General features: G+C 43.4%; 1 protein-coding gene across 1 annotated transcript in view; it reads right to left on the bottom strand.

The window, feature by feature from the left end:
- CASR (calcium sensing receptor) overlaps positions 1 to 17,495 on the bottom strand; it is a 77,746-nt gene that overhangs the window by 33,992 nt on the left and 26,259 nt on the right. The window contains exon 2 of the mRNA XM_037390700.1: positions 8,322 to 8,754. Coding sequence (XP_037246597.1) covers positions 8,322 to 8,620 — 299 coding nt within the window. The 5' untranslated portion in view covers positions 8,621 to 8,754. The remainder of the gene's footprint in view (positions 1 to 8,321; positions 8,755 to 17,495) is intronic.

The raw sequence follows: 17,495 nt of genomic DNA, 5'->3' as shown, positions 1-17,495 counted from the left end.
GGTTGCAGAAGAGGCGTGCATGTGCTACAAGATTTTGTTCTGATTTTCAGCTTTTCAGTTTGGGAGCTCACTTCAGAGGCTGTGAGGATGAGATGAACTTAGTTCAAAGTCCCCTACAGCCTGGGAGAGTTGAATGAGAGCATTCCTGGGGTCTTGGCTCTGGCCTGTCCCTTGTGCTCAGGACCCTAAACCTGGATTTCATGATTCCTGAGCAAATGCTCTGACACAAAGCTACACCTACCAGGTTTCCTTCCAGGCTCCCCTGACAAGTTTCTGAATGCAGATGGCAGTGTCTGCTAAGCCTGTGCTGCGCGGTGCTGCCAGGGAGGTGGGCTCAGCCATGCTCCATGTCAGCTCCTCATGGCTTTAGGCAGGCAGAGCAAGCTGAGGCACAGCGCTGGCGTGCTGCGGGGTGCACAGGGGGCTGGCAGCTCAGCTCACAGAAATCTGGCCTCACATCACACACTTCACATAGTGAGAGAAAGCACAGTCAACCTGTTTGTACCAGTGAACACAGACATGCTATACATGTAAATCCCACTGTAACTTGCTAACTTGTTAATTAGATACTTCAGTGCTTTCATTGAAGGAATAACTTTTCTCATTATTATGGTGCCCTCATACATTTCCTTTAGACATGAGCTCAGAAGATGCCTTCAGATCTGGCCTGTGAAACTGAAACTGTGTTTTTTGAAGCCTCTTCTATTCTCTAAAATGGAGAAGCTGAGTTTTCTGACTCTCAGCTGTGCATGGAACTAACCCACAGCGGGGGTGCAGTGGCAAGTGTGCTGCAGGACCAGGGAGTCCCTGGTTGGAGCACTGCATGGGCTGGCAGCAAAAGAAGCTGATGCTGAGTGATGACTACTTATCCAAAAAAGAGAGAAGCTCCTTCATGTAAAGCAGCAGGAAGAAAGTAGCTTTGATACATGTTAATTTGCAGGTTTTACTTACTGTGTTTTGTCCCGTAAAGTTGCATAAGCAACCAGCTGTGTGCCTGTGAAGCTGCCATGTTTTAGGGTAATTCAGCTGGAACGGCAGGATCTTTCATGAACTGAAACCTGCCCTTCCTTGTAATGCACTATGCGTCAGGACAGCAGTTAGTTTGCAGTTTTGTGTTGAGTTGCAGCTGAAAACAGGAAAGTGTCAAAGCTGTTATGCTTGAGATCCACTGGGAAAGCTGATGGGTCCCAGAACTGGAAGAGCCTGGGAAAACAGCCTGCCCAAGAACTGATTCTATATGAAATGGTACATTTTAGGTTTCACGAGTGCCATTTTGAAATGCTTTGAGAGATGTTTCCATTACCAAGGTGAAGATTTCTAAAGATAAGCTTCATGAAATCACAGACTTTCAACCTCTGAGATGCATGACCTGAAGATTTTTAAATTGCTGGATTAAACTAATTGCTTCCAAAGTTGATGTTAGCTATGTCTGACTTCTTCAAAGCTGAATTAACATAGCCACATTATTTCCATTCCAGGAGTTATATCTGATTCATCCGGGATCAGAATGTCTAAAGATATCACATCTAAGGTTTATCTTTAAGTCTTAAAAACTGCATTTACTCAACTCGATTTCACCTGCTCCAGACATCTTTTGCCAACTTCCAAATGAGGTTCTGCCCTGATGCTGCACCTCAAAGTCCAGACAGCAGGGTTTTAGTACAGATCTCTTCAAGCTGAAAAGTTTGAGGCCAATGCAAATCCTTAGTTATATCTTATGACCAAAGGGACAGCTAGCTTTTGTAAGATCACTCTTTAGAAAACAGACACCCTTTAGAACACAGGAGTGTGCGTTACCGTTAGAAGTGACTTGGTCATTTAGATTATTTTTTGCTCTATCTCCAAACCATTAAGGAGAAAGATGCAACAGAAGAACCCTGAAATAAAAGGGCAAGTCTCAATGTGAGCAAGGCAGTGAGTGTCGTGTACAGAAAAAAGACATGCTGGGCACATCGTGTTGCCTCACGTGGTCAGTAATGCACACTGGGATGAATGGCAGCAAAGCAGGGTCTTGTGACACTTCTTAAAAAGCTAAATGTGTCTACAGATACTTCTAATTAAAATGAAAATAGGATTTGAAGCAGGAACTATATTCAGGCTCCTCATGTAGGAGAGAAAAATATGAAAGCATTTTCTATTTAAAGGGAAGACTGCTGAGAAGCTGGGAAGTTCAAAGGTACCACTGTACTACCTTGAAAAGCTTCACACATTTGAGTACATGTAGAAGTATATTTAATCCTGCTCACATTAAATTATATGGGTGGAGTATGACACAAAATTATTTTGCCTGCTTGACAGCATTTTGGCTTAATATTTTTTTAAAGACCACAAGGTGGTATCTTCAGATGGTATGTTTAAAAGCACTAAGAGCTGGACTGTCTTCCCTTTGATTTCAAAGGAGGCATTTGCCATTTAATTCAGTAAAGGCAGACTAAGGTCCATGTTAACACAGCTGCTTTTTTTTTCCTTTCTGACATATGCTCCTCATGAACATTTATTTACAGCATAAGGACCGTACTTCCGGGACTTGAATTTGGGTTGGTTTTATTATGGAGGGGAAAGGCAGGTAGTTTGGGTTTTTTTTTTCTGGAAGCTAGATTCCAAAATGTCTTTGAAATTATTTTGATAATTCACCTCAAGCTAGCCTGGGCAGGAGACCTGCAGTTCTTTTCGGTTGCACCTGTGCTGACAGCCGCATCAGCAGATCAAGAGAAGAGGATCAGAGGGGGTGGGGACAAACACACCTCGCTCTGTCTTCTCTCATACCTGATAGAGCTAGACAAAGTCTCATTTTGTTAACTGATACGGTGTTGTTATCGGTACTGTAACACAGATACGGTTAGATGAAGGCAGTGCCACTAAACTGGTCTAAGTGAAGCGAAGTTACACAATTCCTTCAATCCCTGTGAATGGAAACTGTCTGGGTAAATTCTCTCCTGTTGCTCTAAGACCCCAGCAAGGGGCTGCAGACAGGTTCCTCTTGGCTTGGTGCGTACATGGGTGATGGTTAAGAGCAGCCTTTGAACCTGGCAGCAGGTTACACTGATGCAGCTGACCTGTGCTATGCTGCTGCTATGACTAATACGACTAGTGACTGGAATGCTCTGTCAACCATGCAGAAACCTGACTGGTAATTTCCATGAAGAAATTGCAAAGGATTTGCTAACAGAAGCAAACTTTTATTTAGATTTCCAGAATTTTTAAATAGCCACTGATATTTTATTGGTGGAAAATAAGGAGCCTCCAAAACTTATTTTCTGCTGTATTACTTTACAGGTGCATAGGTGTAGTCTTGTATTTTAACATTTCTGAGATGTGGTGCTTTGAAAAGTGGGCATTAAGCTCTAAATGAGAGTTTAATGTAAATAATTCAGTGCCCAAAGGTGTAGATAGGAATTTTTATTTACACACAGTTCTTTAAAGCTTTACCTTCTGATGCCTGGTCTCCCACCTGTCAGAGTAAGCAGCTCACTGGCCTTCCTATTCCCAGGCAGGGGCACAAACAGGCAGAGATATCAGAGTCAGTTCCTCCGCAAATCCTCATTTCAATTGACACATCTGCAGGGGACATTATCTTTGTGGCAGTCCAGTTTGCTAGACAGTAAACTCAAAAGATCTCACTGATTCCCACAGGTTTCTTTCTGGTTGGTCTAAATGTGCCTGTCAAGGGGTGCTCAGGACGGCTTAAATGTCTCAGTCAACATTACGAAGCCAGGGTATGTAAATTAAGGGACATGAGCTCACCGCAGGGTTTCAGCTCCCCATAGCTCCATCCCTTGTTTGTTTGTTTGTCTGTTTTGGTTTGAACAGCTCTTACTGTCTGGATCCAGCCCAGAAAATAGTCATGTTCCCTGTTGGTCTCCATAAAGGAGTAATTCACAACCTCATGTGAATTCATGACCTTCATTTATCAACGCTGGCAAGGCACTAAGCTAAAAGCAATATAACATGAAGGAAAAGAAGGAGAAAGTAATGTGAAAGCTCTAAATACAGCTTTCACTTACCCTCCCATACCTGACAGGTACTTTTATTCAAGAATGGTGGCAAAGCCTGCACACGTCTCTTGGCTCACACCAGTGTTCCTCTTTCTCTAGTGGTTGTATGCACATACTAATTTCTCTGTGCTCTCTAGATTTCCAGTACATTAATTACATGTTATTGCTGCTACTACCACTGCTATTACTAAGCTATGCAAAGGGGAGACCTTCAGTCCTCTGTTGGATTCCTGCAGTCGGTAGGTGTAACAAGTTGCTTATGACTCTTACAAGCCAGGGCTGCGGGTAAGGGGAATCACGCAGACCAAAGAAAATTAAAAATTAAAAAATTAAAATTCAGAAGGTGGGTGGAAGAGAAAGAGGAAAAGGATGTAATTTGGTCTTAGGGAGAAAATTCTAAATATCATGTTATGCATTCAGTTCTGCAGTGGGATTAGCAAATATGCCCTTAAGGGGTAGAATTAACATTCTCTGTTCTCTCAGACAGACTTGGTGAGCTAATGTGTCCTGGAGCCATGCTCTGTGAAGTCCTGCACTAAGGCATGGGGATGATGCCTCACTACAGTTTCACAGCCTGAACAGGAAATATGCATTAGAAGTGATGACCTAGCGACACTGCATTGGCAGCACTGTATCTCAGCTCAGTAAAGATACATCCTCACTGCAAACAGGTCGTTAGAGCAAGGGGAATACACGGGTACGGCCCATCTGTGCAATAATGCCAACAATTAACATCAATACTAATGATACCATCACCACCACTGCTGCTTATCTACCTGAAATCAAGAAATCAAGTGAAATCAGGTTATGAATAGGCCTCTGTGGGTGCTGACAGGGAATGGAGGTCCAGGACTGCTTGTGCTGCTCTCAGCCTCTGCCTCCACTGCACACATCAGATCTGCATCAGCAAACGTTATAAGGAAAGTTGCTGCAACAGCACCTGAGGCATACAAAGACAGAGGGTGTATTTATACCAAATCTGGGATACTTGATTGCTTAAACAATAAACAGGAATTTTTGGTCTGGCTTTCTGTACTCCCATCTGACATCTGGTGTGGCAAAATCATGAGTAAATTTTCACTTTGGACTCTACAACTCAGTGCTTAAAGCATGAAGATGCATTATCAGTAGAAACAGCACAAAACCAACAGAGAACAGGTTATTACTGTTCCCTTTTCCTTTCACTGCTGAGTTATGGATATAATTTGGATATATGGATACAATTTTCCAAATAATCATGTGCAAGGTATGCACAGTAGGTTCAGGCCAGTACATGGGCTGAGCTGGGGAGAAAGGTGCGGTGCCGCAATAGTATGAAGAGTGTGAAAACTGAAAAAGTGGAGAGAAAATTCTCCTACCCATTTTGCGAAGCCCTGTTTGGGAGCATAGGTACGGCACTGAACACAGCTAAATGTGTGGGAAAACGTCCAAGCCGCACAGATCAGGTTGAACAGCCCTCAAAAGAAAGGAAAGCCATGTTATCTTAAATTGTTTGATACTGAACTCCAGAAGAGACTGGGGCAAACCACGCACAGGGTTTCAGTTGCACCCTTAGGTCTTGCCTTGGTTTCAAAGCCAGGAACTTTTCGTACAGTCTGATGACTTGCTGCTGCAGCTGCCTAATGGAGGAGAATATGAGGAGAGAGAGAAAACACCCATGCTCCTAGGGCCACCTGGGTCTAACTTTTTTATAAGATGAGAGACACATTTTCCTATGTAATAAAGAGATTAAAAGTTGTACGCAGCCATCTAAAAAGGGGACAAGTATATAACTGATTAGCCCCTGCTTTGAAAAGATACAGCAGCGCTGCAGAAGGCTCAAAGGGCAACAAGGGCAGTCAAAGGTATGGTACAGATTTAGCACCTCTGGTCTGACCAGGTACAGCCACACTTATGCTCCTCTAGCAGATTTCCCACCCTACAAAAGTTTTTGAAAGTACAAGATTGGGAGGACTTTACTTTGGGAAGAAATAGAACCTATCTTTCAATTTTTTTTTTTTTTTTTTTAATTTACCCTCCTCCCTGAAAATATGAGTTTGATCATTCCAGACTAGCCAGTTGCCCAGAACCAAGGAAACTCAAACATGATACGAAATACTCTAGCTCATGAGTTGAAGAATGTATTGGGCTCTTAGAGCTGGCATGTACAACCCTGCCGCAGGCTACTACCTAATCACAGAGCCCAAAACCTAAAAGAACACCATGGTCATGTTGAGAGATCTCTGTACAGGTCCAGCCAGAGAAATTTTATGACTTAAATACTGCTTAAAATAGAAAATCCTTTCAGGAAAAATATCTGCTCTCAATTTAACATGTAACGATAACAAGGAATACACATAAACTGTCCCATGGATTAATTCTGTTCATCATGAAAATCTGATGACCAGTCTCAAAAAGGCTTCTCAGCCCAATCTCTTTTGAAGTAAACCTTTCCTGGAAATGGATATTTTCTGGTAAAGACATGTGCAATTAAGGAACTTCCAGTCCAATCATCCCCTTGTTCCTATTGTAGTTGTTACTTCCTGTGCAGCTAGATCTCTGACCTTTGTTCGGTATTCTCCCCATTTGCATTACGCTATCACCTCACAATTAATCCAGTTCCTTGGAGTGCAGCAAAGCACCACAAATGCCTGTCTCTTCAGTCAACCCCTCTCTTTTGCACCTCCAGCTTCTTGGTGCCGGGGTTAAGAGGAACACGGGTTTTAACCAGGCAGATTTCAGGTGGAGGATGCTTTCTAGCAGATCAAATGCCACCCAGAAAGATCTCCCATTGTGTCCTTAAAACAGCTGGTCTGGCTTTTCAGGATTTGCCTGTTGTTGGCAGTGCTACCTCATTAGCAAATCTTTTGGCAGCCACACACTTGTAGTAATCCTGAGGGCACATTCTCCTGTGATCCGTTCTAATAATGTGACCATGTCGAGACAGTCACCGAGGCTGACCGAGCGCTGACAGAAATGAAAGCTATGTTCAGTTTGCAAATAACTGCACTGTCTGCCTGCCACCTGGAGCAGGTGAAGGAGACAAGGTAGCTAAAAATGTTCATCATCTTGCAGCATTCCACTTGTAAAATGCTGCGTCTGAGGAAGAAAAAAATGCTGAAAATCTGGCACAGCTTCTTTCTCCATGAAGCAGACATTTCACATACATTTAGTTCATGATTTTCCTGTGCATGCACAGAAGAAGCCCAAAGACCCCTGTTTAATTACACTTCTGTCTGTGTGCTCCCTATGAAAGCATCTGAGGACAATCTCACAACTTAGATGGATGTGTCCTGCTCAGTGTCTCAGTGGGAAACCGCACCTGACATCCTAGCAGGGATGCTGGCAGCCGGTCCTCATTGCTATCTGCAGCATGACTGTACTCGATGCCCAGAATAGGATAAGAGGTCTGCATAATTCCAGATATATAATTTTTCACATATGATTATAGAAGAAGTCTTATAACACTGAAGTGTTTTCCCATGCATGGTCATGACAAAATTCCGCATCAATTACTTGTATTTTGTTTATACGACATTTCATTTTGCCATCAGTTTCTGCCACACTTTCAACTTGTTATGTGTATTATGTGCAGGGTCGTAAGGTTAAAAATTCCCCATATTCAATCATAAAAATGGCTACACTTCAATAATAAGAGAATTTGTTTTCATGTGCATTTCTCCCTCGGGGTTAATTGCCAAAGACTTAAGACAAAACCTATATGCACTGTTTACACAGATGAAAAGAACTTTGGTTGAGGAAAGCCTGGGTAAGGAGTTCAAGTCTGGGACTTTGTAAAGGTCCTAAAGAGACATCTGCGCATTCAGTGGGATTTTTTCAAAAGCAGTGACCCATCTCACGTTCACCTATTCACTTGTTTAGGCAACTAAACAGTTTGTAAAGTCCCATAAGATGAAAGGCAGAACTGGAAAAAAACGCCAAAATTTGATTTCTAAGCTATTTTGCTATGCATGACTGCAATCCAATGAACTTAAGGGCACTACAGGTTATTTTCCATCCTTCTGCTAGGAAAGCTACTTCTCAGATACTATTCAAATGTCCACTGTGAATGGCCAGACAGATCAGTATATTCACATTTTGGCAGCTTTGGGTAATACAAAAATTGCCCTCTTTCACTGTCCAAGTATTTTTTATGTTACTGTTTAACATACGCCCTTCCTGTCTTTACACCCTTGTTTTTTCTGTTATTTACACTATATCTTTCCATTGCTTCTACAAGCATCCAGTCACAGACCGTATTTACACGAAGTATAGCATGTCACCTGAAGTAAAGAAAGGTCAAGACTTCCCCACCAAAACTTTGTATTTTCCATTTTTGTGGCTTACCTTATACACTCCACTGATTCTGGTCTTGATTTTAGATCCTGGTCTTTAGCAGCCACTCCAAAATGAATGGGGAACAATCCTCCAAGAATAATGTCTCCCTTCTTCTGTGCCCGTTGGTTTGGCCCATAGGCAGCAGTGTTCCAGGTAAATAGCCAAAGAATCAAGCAGCAGCTATATAAAGTCATTGTTCCTCTTTTCACCAGGGGGTTATAGGATGCAAAATTGGAAAAGAAAGCAGGTGTTGTAATATCTAAGCTTTCCCTTTCCTTAATACAGCACAGAGAGGATTTGAGACACATGTCTGCAGGGAGATAAGCAGCAAGGTGGGAGCCACAGTGCTGGTGTTTCTCCCTCTGTCTTCTCCATTGCAAAAGAACAATTCAGCCGTCCTTTCTTCATAACCAAAACATTATGGAGAGCCCATGTCTGAGAACTGTAAAAGAAAGACATGAAAAGTGATTCCAGCTACACACCAGGGCCCCATGTTGCCACAGTGGTTCTGCTTGTCAAATCAGCCCCCCAGCAAGCCCCCAAGGCTGCTGCCACTCAACAAGCTCACTGGGACACACACCAACTCTGACAGAGTAAGTCAGCCAACCCCAGTGATGCCAGCCACACCTCCTCAAACAAGTGTCAGATGCCTAATTCTCTATCACTCATGTAAGGTAGGTTATTAAATCTTCCTATGGTTCTGTGTGACTCTGGTCACAGGGGACCCTGTAAAACTTGTGATCCAGACATCCAAGAACACAGCACACCATGAGAGACTGGGATGGGCAAGTGGGGAATAAGGAAGCATCAAATGCAGTAAGGATCAAACCTTTCTCTCAAGCAAATAATTGATAATTTTCTGGGGTTGGTCCATCCCCTCCTTTCCACTGATTGTTTTTAACTCTCTGGTTTGAACTTATCCTTGCTAAAAATGAAACAAGGTCACAAGAAAGACTTCTTTCACACTGAAAGTGAGGATGACTTCCAGGGAATCATTTGAAATCAAGATACTTCTCCATAATGAATCATAAAGGTTTGAAAGTTTCGGTGATCATGTCATTGCAGGCTTAGCTGTAGAACTTTGAAGGCTGCATCCCGGGGATGAGAAATATTGCAGCTTCTCTGTGCCCAATACATTTTCCCTGCAGCACGTCTACATGCCTGCCAAATGAAGAACTAACTTAACGGCATATGAAAACGGCTATGGCTAGGGGGGAGGAGGCAGCACAAAAATTCACAATAAACAGCTCTTGAGCCTATTGGAATAGGTCTAAAAGCTAGCAGTAAAAATCTGAAGTTAGTCAAGTTCAGAACAGAAGCTAGGCATACATTGCTAATCCTGAGGACAGTTAATTTCTGAAAAAGTCATCAAGACTTTTCAAGTGCTGAGAACCTTTTTATGAGGATGATTTACTATGCACTAAATGTATCTAGACAGATTTGACCTCTACCTACATCAAAAAAGGAGCTACTGCAGGGAAACACTGTGATTGTGGGAGTTCTTCTAGTAGCCAGCCTTAATGGTTATGCATGCTATATGACCACCAAGTGTTTGGAAATATCTCATATATTTTTGTTAAAATGAAGGTCCAGATGCAGCAGTCAATGGGAGAAGAGAGACAAAGCTCACATCATTCTCATGCCTCTGTGGTCAACACACTTAGAGAGCTGGGTAGATGCTGCACTTCTCTGTAGTGGGTCCACTCTAAACTACTCTTTGGTCCTGGCTTGAACAAGCATGTGTTTATTGGCAAGGGCAATCAGATCTTTGGCCAGAGTTCAAAATACATCTAGGCAAATGATTTTCTACCAGGAAATGTGGAGTTACACTGAAAGATTTTGTAGGATTTTTTTCATGGTTTCATATGGAAAAATATGAATTTCAAGTTTGCAGCATCCAAGTGACTCAATCCAAAGTCAGAAATTCCTATTTTTTTTCCCACAAACTTGACTGCTAGATTCCTACTCCTGAATGAAGATTTCAACACCATGCTCAACATCTGAAAGATGGACATGAAATGACCAGCAGCTGCTGATGGTGGCAGTCTGAAAACACTTTGGGATGCTCCTCTGGCAAGCAGTTGGAGTTATGTCACACGGCTCTAACCAGGATGCGGTATCATCTATCACTTGTGAGCGTGTTGTCTTAACATCTGACCGGTACCTTTTACTGGGGAGCCTCTGGTATTGGCATGTGGCCCTGTGACAGCAGGATGACAGAATTTTAACTGGAGGCAGGATTAGGAGGTGACAAAGTAGTGCAACAAGTGAGTGTCCCCTGGATTTTGGGTTCTCATTTTTCCTGGCAGATGGATGCTGGTTCTTGCTTTTTTGGTGCCCAACAGAAAATAAGGAAGGAAACACTTTGCCATATTTTAGCTAGGGAAAGTTTTTCTTCTTCCTGCTGCTTATGGATTCAGAAAAGATATGAAAAAGCATTTCAGACATTTTTTAGACCGATGTTCTCTCTCTCCACCTGGCTGAGGCTAAGTCTGCCAGGTCCTATGGGACGAATTACTGAAAGGCAAACAATCATTGCAGTCAGCTGCAGACACTTTCCACTCCATCCTGGTTCACAAAGCCCTCCTGCTATCTGACGCCCCATGGAAATACCTACCATCAGCTACAGAACGGGTGTCTGGTCTTGTGGCAAGAAGAAAGACATGGACCGCCAGCTGAGAAGAGAGCTTTATGCTGTGGCCTGCTGCCTTGACACACAGCTAGCCTTGCTGTGCATACAGCCAGACAGATGGTGAATGTGCAGCAAGCTCAGCACTTCAGGAGCGCATTACATTTATTGCAGATGGGGAGGTCAAGTATAGCATGCACGTTGTCTGCAGTGCTCACAGCGCACTCCCTGCCCCAGTGTGAGGACCACTTAGGAAAGTTCCCACCCACATGGAGGACAGTGGCCAGCGCATCCCTGCCACCACTCTGCCTGTCCTTTTTCGCAAGCACTGCTCAGGTCAGGCAGCCAGGAGAAGCGCAGTCAAACCGTTCTACTACTTTCGGTCTGTTCCTTGCTGCCATCTTTCCAAGGACACTCTCCCAACACTGGGTGAACCGATAGCGGGAGGTCCCTGAGAAAAAGAGCAGTCTGCTCCCCAGCTGAACTGCCTCACCTGTTTTGCAGTCTGACCTTCAACCACATCCAAAGGTGGGTAAGGCCCTCACAAATTGCTCTGAGGCCTGCAAATGGTCTGTGAGAGACTGGGGCTGACCAGTGAGGGCTAGCACATGAGCTCTGGTCCAGCCGGTCCCAGTGTGAATGACACAGAGCAGTGACACAGGGTGCCCTGCCTTTGGTGCAGCTGATTGCACTTGCCACCTTGACTGCTTCATTGGCCTATCTGAGCAGATACATCTCCCGCTTAACCACCTTTTCGGTCTGGCACAGGCATGAAAAGCTATGCCGGGAGCTTCTGTTCTTACAAGCAACCATGAGTTAAACCAAATATTTTTACACTCATTTTGATTAGCTTCTGTATATGTTCCAGAATGAGCAGTCACAACAAAGTCACAAGAAAGTCACAAGAAAGTCAGCAACAGCAGGCCAAATCTGGGTCCTCTTCTGGACAATTCAGTAAGGAACAGCAGACAAAAAGTAAATTAAATGCTCTGCTGTGTAGCAAAATTAAAAACCAGGAAATAATGTGGTGGCATTATTAAAGTAAATTTAAATATGCTTGCAGATAGTGTTAGCTCAGATAAACCTGTCCCAGTGTAGCATATAGCATGTATGAAATCAGCTCGGAAAGTCCGCAAAAAAGTTGAGGGTCCAGGAGCGATTTCCCGGTTAGATGGGTGGGCACCGTTTAAATTAAGAGAGGATATGAAGGAAAGGGAAGAGCAGAAAAGATCTGAAATGATAAAACGGTACATGGAGCTGATGTGACAGGCAAGAGCTCATGGCTGACGCAGGCAAAGGGAAAGAAGAGCAGCCTGGAGCTCTGGCCAGAGACCACTTTCTGTGGGGAGTTCCCTGCCCGCCTCTGCTAGGGAGCAAGGGGGTCCGAGGGAGCCGGCATCACAGGCGCAGCAGTCATACTAGGGCAGAGCATTCTTGTTTAAATACCACTGGGTTTGAGGGTAGTATGAATAAAATCCTGCTAATCACATCTGGTAAGCAATGGACAAACCCTGCTGTGCCCAGACCAAGGGCAGGCTGAGGGGTCCCCCCAGGGCTGAGGAGTCCCCCCAGCCAGCAACGTAGCCTTCCAGGAGAGCAGGGAGGGGTCCTAGGAAAGGGAAACAAGAAGAAGAGGATTTTCATTTTGTCAGCAGTAAAAAAAGAAGCAGGAAAAAAGGTGATACAGTGTACTGAGGTGAGGGCCAGCACAGGTGGGGCCAGTACTTAGAGGTTTGAAGCAGGGAGGGTAATTTCTGAAGAGAGGCTGGAAAGGGATGGTCTGGTCTGACTAGTGCTGCTCAGCCTCAGGCATCCCCTCCCCTGCATCCCTCCCAGTTGCCAAAGAGGGCTGGGGGCTCGCATGCTCCTGCCAGGGCAGGGATGGAGGTGGCCAGCAATGCAGTCCCCTGGGCCTGGGCAAGAAACCGTTCATTGGACTTAGCCAAGGTGGGATGGAAGAGGGTGAGCTCCAGACTATAGCCTGCTGATTTATTACTCTGTTTTTCTGCTTTTCCTTTAATAAGGCTTTCTTTTACCTTTGGGGCTCCCTGCTTATGAAAAAGGAAACGATTTTCACCATGAACAGATAGACAATGTAATTTAGCTTGCTGGAATGCTATGGAGGGGGTTGAGCTGATGCTACTGAATATTTAGGAACCAGCTTTTGCCACCAGACAATACGTGGCTTGAGTATTAAAAGTAGAAAACGTAAATTCACATTCTTAATTCTTTTTTCTCACAGCAGGCAAAGCTGAAAGATCTAAACTGGTAAAATAGGGTTAATTTTAAAACAGCATTTACAGCACTCAGTACTCCAAGATGTCCTTCAGGAGCGTGACAAGGGGTTAGACAATGAAAACAAAGTTACTCATTCATGGTATAGGGTATTACTTGGTATCCCCCTGAATAATTTGGAATGAGCTATTCTCAGGGACAGGACACAGAATTGAAATAATATCAGAGGTGCTGTCTGTGGACATGATGGCACATCCCTGAAGCAGCAAACTGAGGGATAGATGTCTGAAGATGCCACGGCACAAATTATATCCAGAAAAGGCTAAACTATAGCTGGGAAACCAGGTATCTCAAACTCATTAAAAGGAGATACACAGGTCTCCCAGCTGCTTTCAAGCACTATCCATGCCTGAGGCTGAAAATACTGGAAGATACTGATTTCCTGATGAACAGTTATTAGCTTGCTGCCAGTGCGCCAAGATAATATCCTCTAGCATCATCTTTTGTTGTGGCAAATCTTCCTTCAGTTCTTTTTTCTTTAATTGGATTAAGATTATGGCCTCTTCCTTATTAAAGGAATGCATTATGTAGCCAAAGATTGAATTACCTGCTAACGCATGCCTGAAGACATAAAACTTAGCAAAATATAGGTGGAAATTGTACTACTAATAGAACAAATTACTGTGGTCCTACACTTTTCAGCTAATAAATTAAAAAGATTAAATTAACAAGCAACTGAATTAAGAAGGAAGCCTGGAATCCATTGCTATTTTTTTCCTTTGCAAATATTTTTACATTTAAACCATTATTTAGTATTAGCACATAAATTCTTTGATTATAAACTCTTCGATGCAGAACACATTTTCCCTTCCAGCAAATACAATTCTCTAAGATTTCTTTTGCAAGAAAAATATGAAAAAGTAAGCAGTTGGTTCCTTTTTTTTTTTTTTTTGACAGAGCCCTATTTTTTAATCCCCCTCCCCATTTTTAAAGATTCTTCAATACTTTTACCCCACTCTGTTTTGTAACTATCAATCATCTTGAATTTGAACTCTCTTGGAAGTGGAAGTAAAGTAGCAGCTCTCTCACACAAGCTTCAGTGGAGGAACTTGAAGTGGTTCCAGGAACAGAGGGAGACATCAGGCCACTGCTGCCATGGCAGAAACAGCACCTGAGGAGGGAGAGACGGTACCCAGGGCAGAGCTGCAGGTGTCGGGAAGGCTTACAGCAAGCAGTGCCATCTTGATAGTGGAATTAATGTTTTACTCGTCAGACTAAATCGTGCAGAAAAGCCAGAAATGTTCAACAGATCTTTGTTCTTCGGGTGAAAAGGAGCCGAGTGCCACACTCATGGCATATATCACTTACGAAGCACTTCTTAAACTTTAAACAGCAGCTGCTGAAGTTCATATAATAGCTGCGTTGGAAAGGCCCTCAAGGGGTCATGCAGCCTGCCCCTTAGCTCAACAAGGGCTCAGCAATAGTAGTGCTGTTCCTGGCATATTTTCTCTAAAACCTTTTGAGGAAGAAAACCTGTCAGACACTCCGGGCAGCCTACTCCAACGTCTGTCTGCTCTTACTGAGGCACATGTTTTCACTCATCTAACTTGAATGGTTTTTATTGCAACTGAAGCCTGTCTTCTCCCATCTACCACATACAGTCCAGTGCCTCCCTCCTCATAATCATCTTTAGCAAACTAAATTAATTTAATCTTTATTTTTTTCATAAAATGCTTTCCTGAGCTCAGATAATTCTTGTTTCATTCCCCTGGCCTCTCTCCAGCATGTCTCCACATTAAGGCAGACCAGTGGCCAGAAATGGACACAGCGTCCTTGCCAGGCCCTCACCAGCACTGAGCAGAGTGGCAGGATCACTTTGCGTCTCTTGCAGGCTGCAGCCCTGTTTACACATCTCAGCGTGGCACCTGTCTTTATTGGAACAGCATGATACTGTTAACTTATGGTAGATCATCAGCTGAACACAAGGCAAAGTTGCACATGTTTATATCCACAAGGCCATGAAACCTCACAAGGAATTCTCATCTTCCAAAAGCTTTTCCCTCCCATTCAGCCCACAATTAGAACCCACTGAATTTCACGTGATCAACCTGGATGCCAACCTGAGTTCAAGCTCAGCTGAGTCTCCTGAGCTTTCAGGACCTTTTTACAGCAGAGAGCTGGGGAAGATTCCTGATCCCGGCCATGGCAACAGTGCTGTCCCAGACCCCAGAAGACCCTAGATTCCCACATAGCCTATTCAGCAGTGCTGTCCCACCACTGGCAGGCCTGGATGTCCCACAGCCAGCACAGCCTGCAGGTGAGGTTGTCCTAGAGATGCAATGTTGTGTGGTTTAGAGGAGCCAGGCTGCTCACCCACCCCTTGCAGCCTGTCAGGCATGAAGCAAAAACTTGTGGGAACTCCTGCTGCATTTCAGCAAAGCACTGCCCCACCGGAAGACTTCCACAGAGCTTCTTGCTTTTTTCAAATCACTGTTTTCTGATTAAGTGCTTTGTCAGAAGGTGCTCAAGCACTCCCTCTTCAGCTTTTGCTTGTTGAAGTTTCAAAGTTTCTGTACTTTTCTACAAGATCCAGCATAGCTCAGGAGCTTTGTATCTGAAAAAATAATTACTGGCTGGAAAGCTATACCTTGTGCAATGCAGGTGCCAGAATAATTCATTAGCTTTTTTTGTGGGTTCTAAATTAAGCCTCACTAACAAGGAGTTGTAATTTGCTAAAGTGATGGAAACTCCTCAGCAGATATCCCGCTGTACCTTGCAATTCTCTTATTAACACAAGGCATACAGTTAGATCATAGTAAAGTTGAAGCCATGAGCAACACAACTGCCCTCAACAGACAAGGAAGAGGTTCAGGTAGAACAGAAATCAGAGAGGATATTCGTGGTCAGCTTTGTGTCCAATCTAATTGCTCAAGGCAGCTAAAGGAGGGCACTTCTGTGAAGTGGACAATGGACACCGGACACAAGTCTTAATAGTTCTGAGACAAGACTTTTAGTGCTGAGGTACCATGACAATATGGGAAAAAGTAAATTGTTCACATATGTCACCAGAGTAGGCATTAGCTCAGCCTTCTTGCACCTCTTTGGCCAAAATGAGGGATGAGTACATCAAAGATGCAGTCAAAACCAGATTGCTAGTGCTCTCAAATGGAGGACCTGTATTTGAACTTTGTCTGTGGAATTAAACTGTTATGTCTTTGAAGAAGGCGAGCATTAACTGAAAATTACTATAAAGCACTAATTGCTAGTGCTGAAAGACAGGATTCTCACCCATCACACTTCCCCAAAACAGGAGATTTTTGTCTGGATCAACAGCATGATGGGGAAACAGAATCTCAGCCTCAGAAAAGTTTAGAGACTTGAGAGACAAGAGGAGTGTAGAGCAAAATTCAGATCTAGAATAATGACTCTGTTCTAAAAACACTACCCATACACTTGGTTTTGAACTAAATACAAAACATGAATGCTCGAGCTTTTACTAAGAATGAGACTTTACAAAATTATAAAGACCATCAGCACAGGATCTCCAGGACAGTATTTCTATGCCCTGCTATTAGCTTAAGGGGGTGTTATTTGTTATAAATGGAATTTTGCTGGCAGGAAGAAGGATGCTAATATCCTATTATGCAACATGGCATTGGAAAAGCTAAGAGGAAGCCAAAAATACTGTATACACATCAGCCATGGTACTGAAGAAGCTGCTGAAGCTCGTAAATAAAAAGACCTGGCCAGTTCAAATGAAAAAGGCCATATTCTTAGCACTGGGAGGAATAGTCTGCAGAAAGAAAAGTAAGCCTAACGACGTGTTTAAGTTGGCCATGAAAAACCTGAGCACTTGTCCTAAAGTAACATTCTCAATTGTCCAAGATAAACTAAACATTTAAAAAAATATAGTAAACCAGGCAATTGTGTCACATCTAATTCTGCTACATCTGATATGCCCAACATTGTTAAGTTCATCAGTGAGTTACCATTTAAGTTTCTAGAATTTTTGTACCTATAACATTATTTTCATGTAGCAGTCATATCATTAGTTCTTTACTCCTAAGATCATGTACTAGTGTCCAAATAAAAAGCCCACTATGAGAGTGTGGAGTCACACCCTGATCCCCGTTTAGCACCATGAAATACCAGCGTGGCAGAACTATGCCTACGGCACCACTGCTGGTATTCTGCTCAACGCAGCGACTTGAGAACGGGGAAGCTCAAATCTCAGAGGCTGATGTCTCAGCCTCTGGGGAAATGCAGACATAGAAAAAGGAGCCAGGACTAACCAGAACACTTTGGTTCAAGAAGTCTTA

This window comes from Falco rusticolus, chromosome 5 (assembly GCF_015220075.1).
Source record: "Falco rusticolus isolate bFalRus1 chromosome 5, bFalRus1.pri, whole genome shotgun sequence".
NCBI lineage: Eukaryota > Metazoa > Chordata > Aves > Falconiformes > Falconidae > Falco > Falco rusticolus.
Note: the sequence above shows the minus strand (reverse complement) of the source record. Positions and strands in the feature narration are given on the sequence as shown.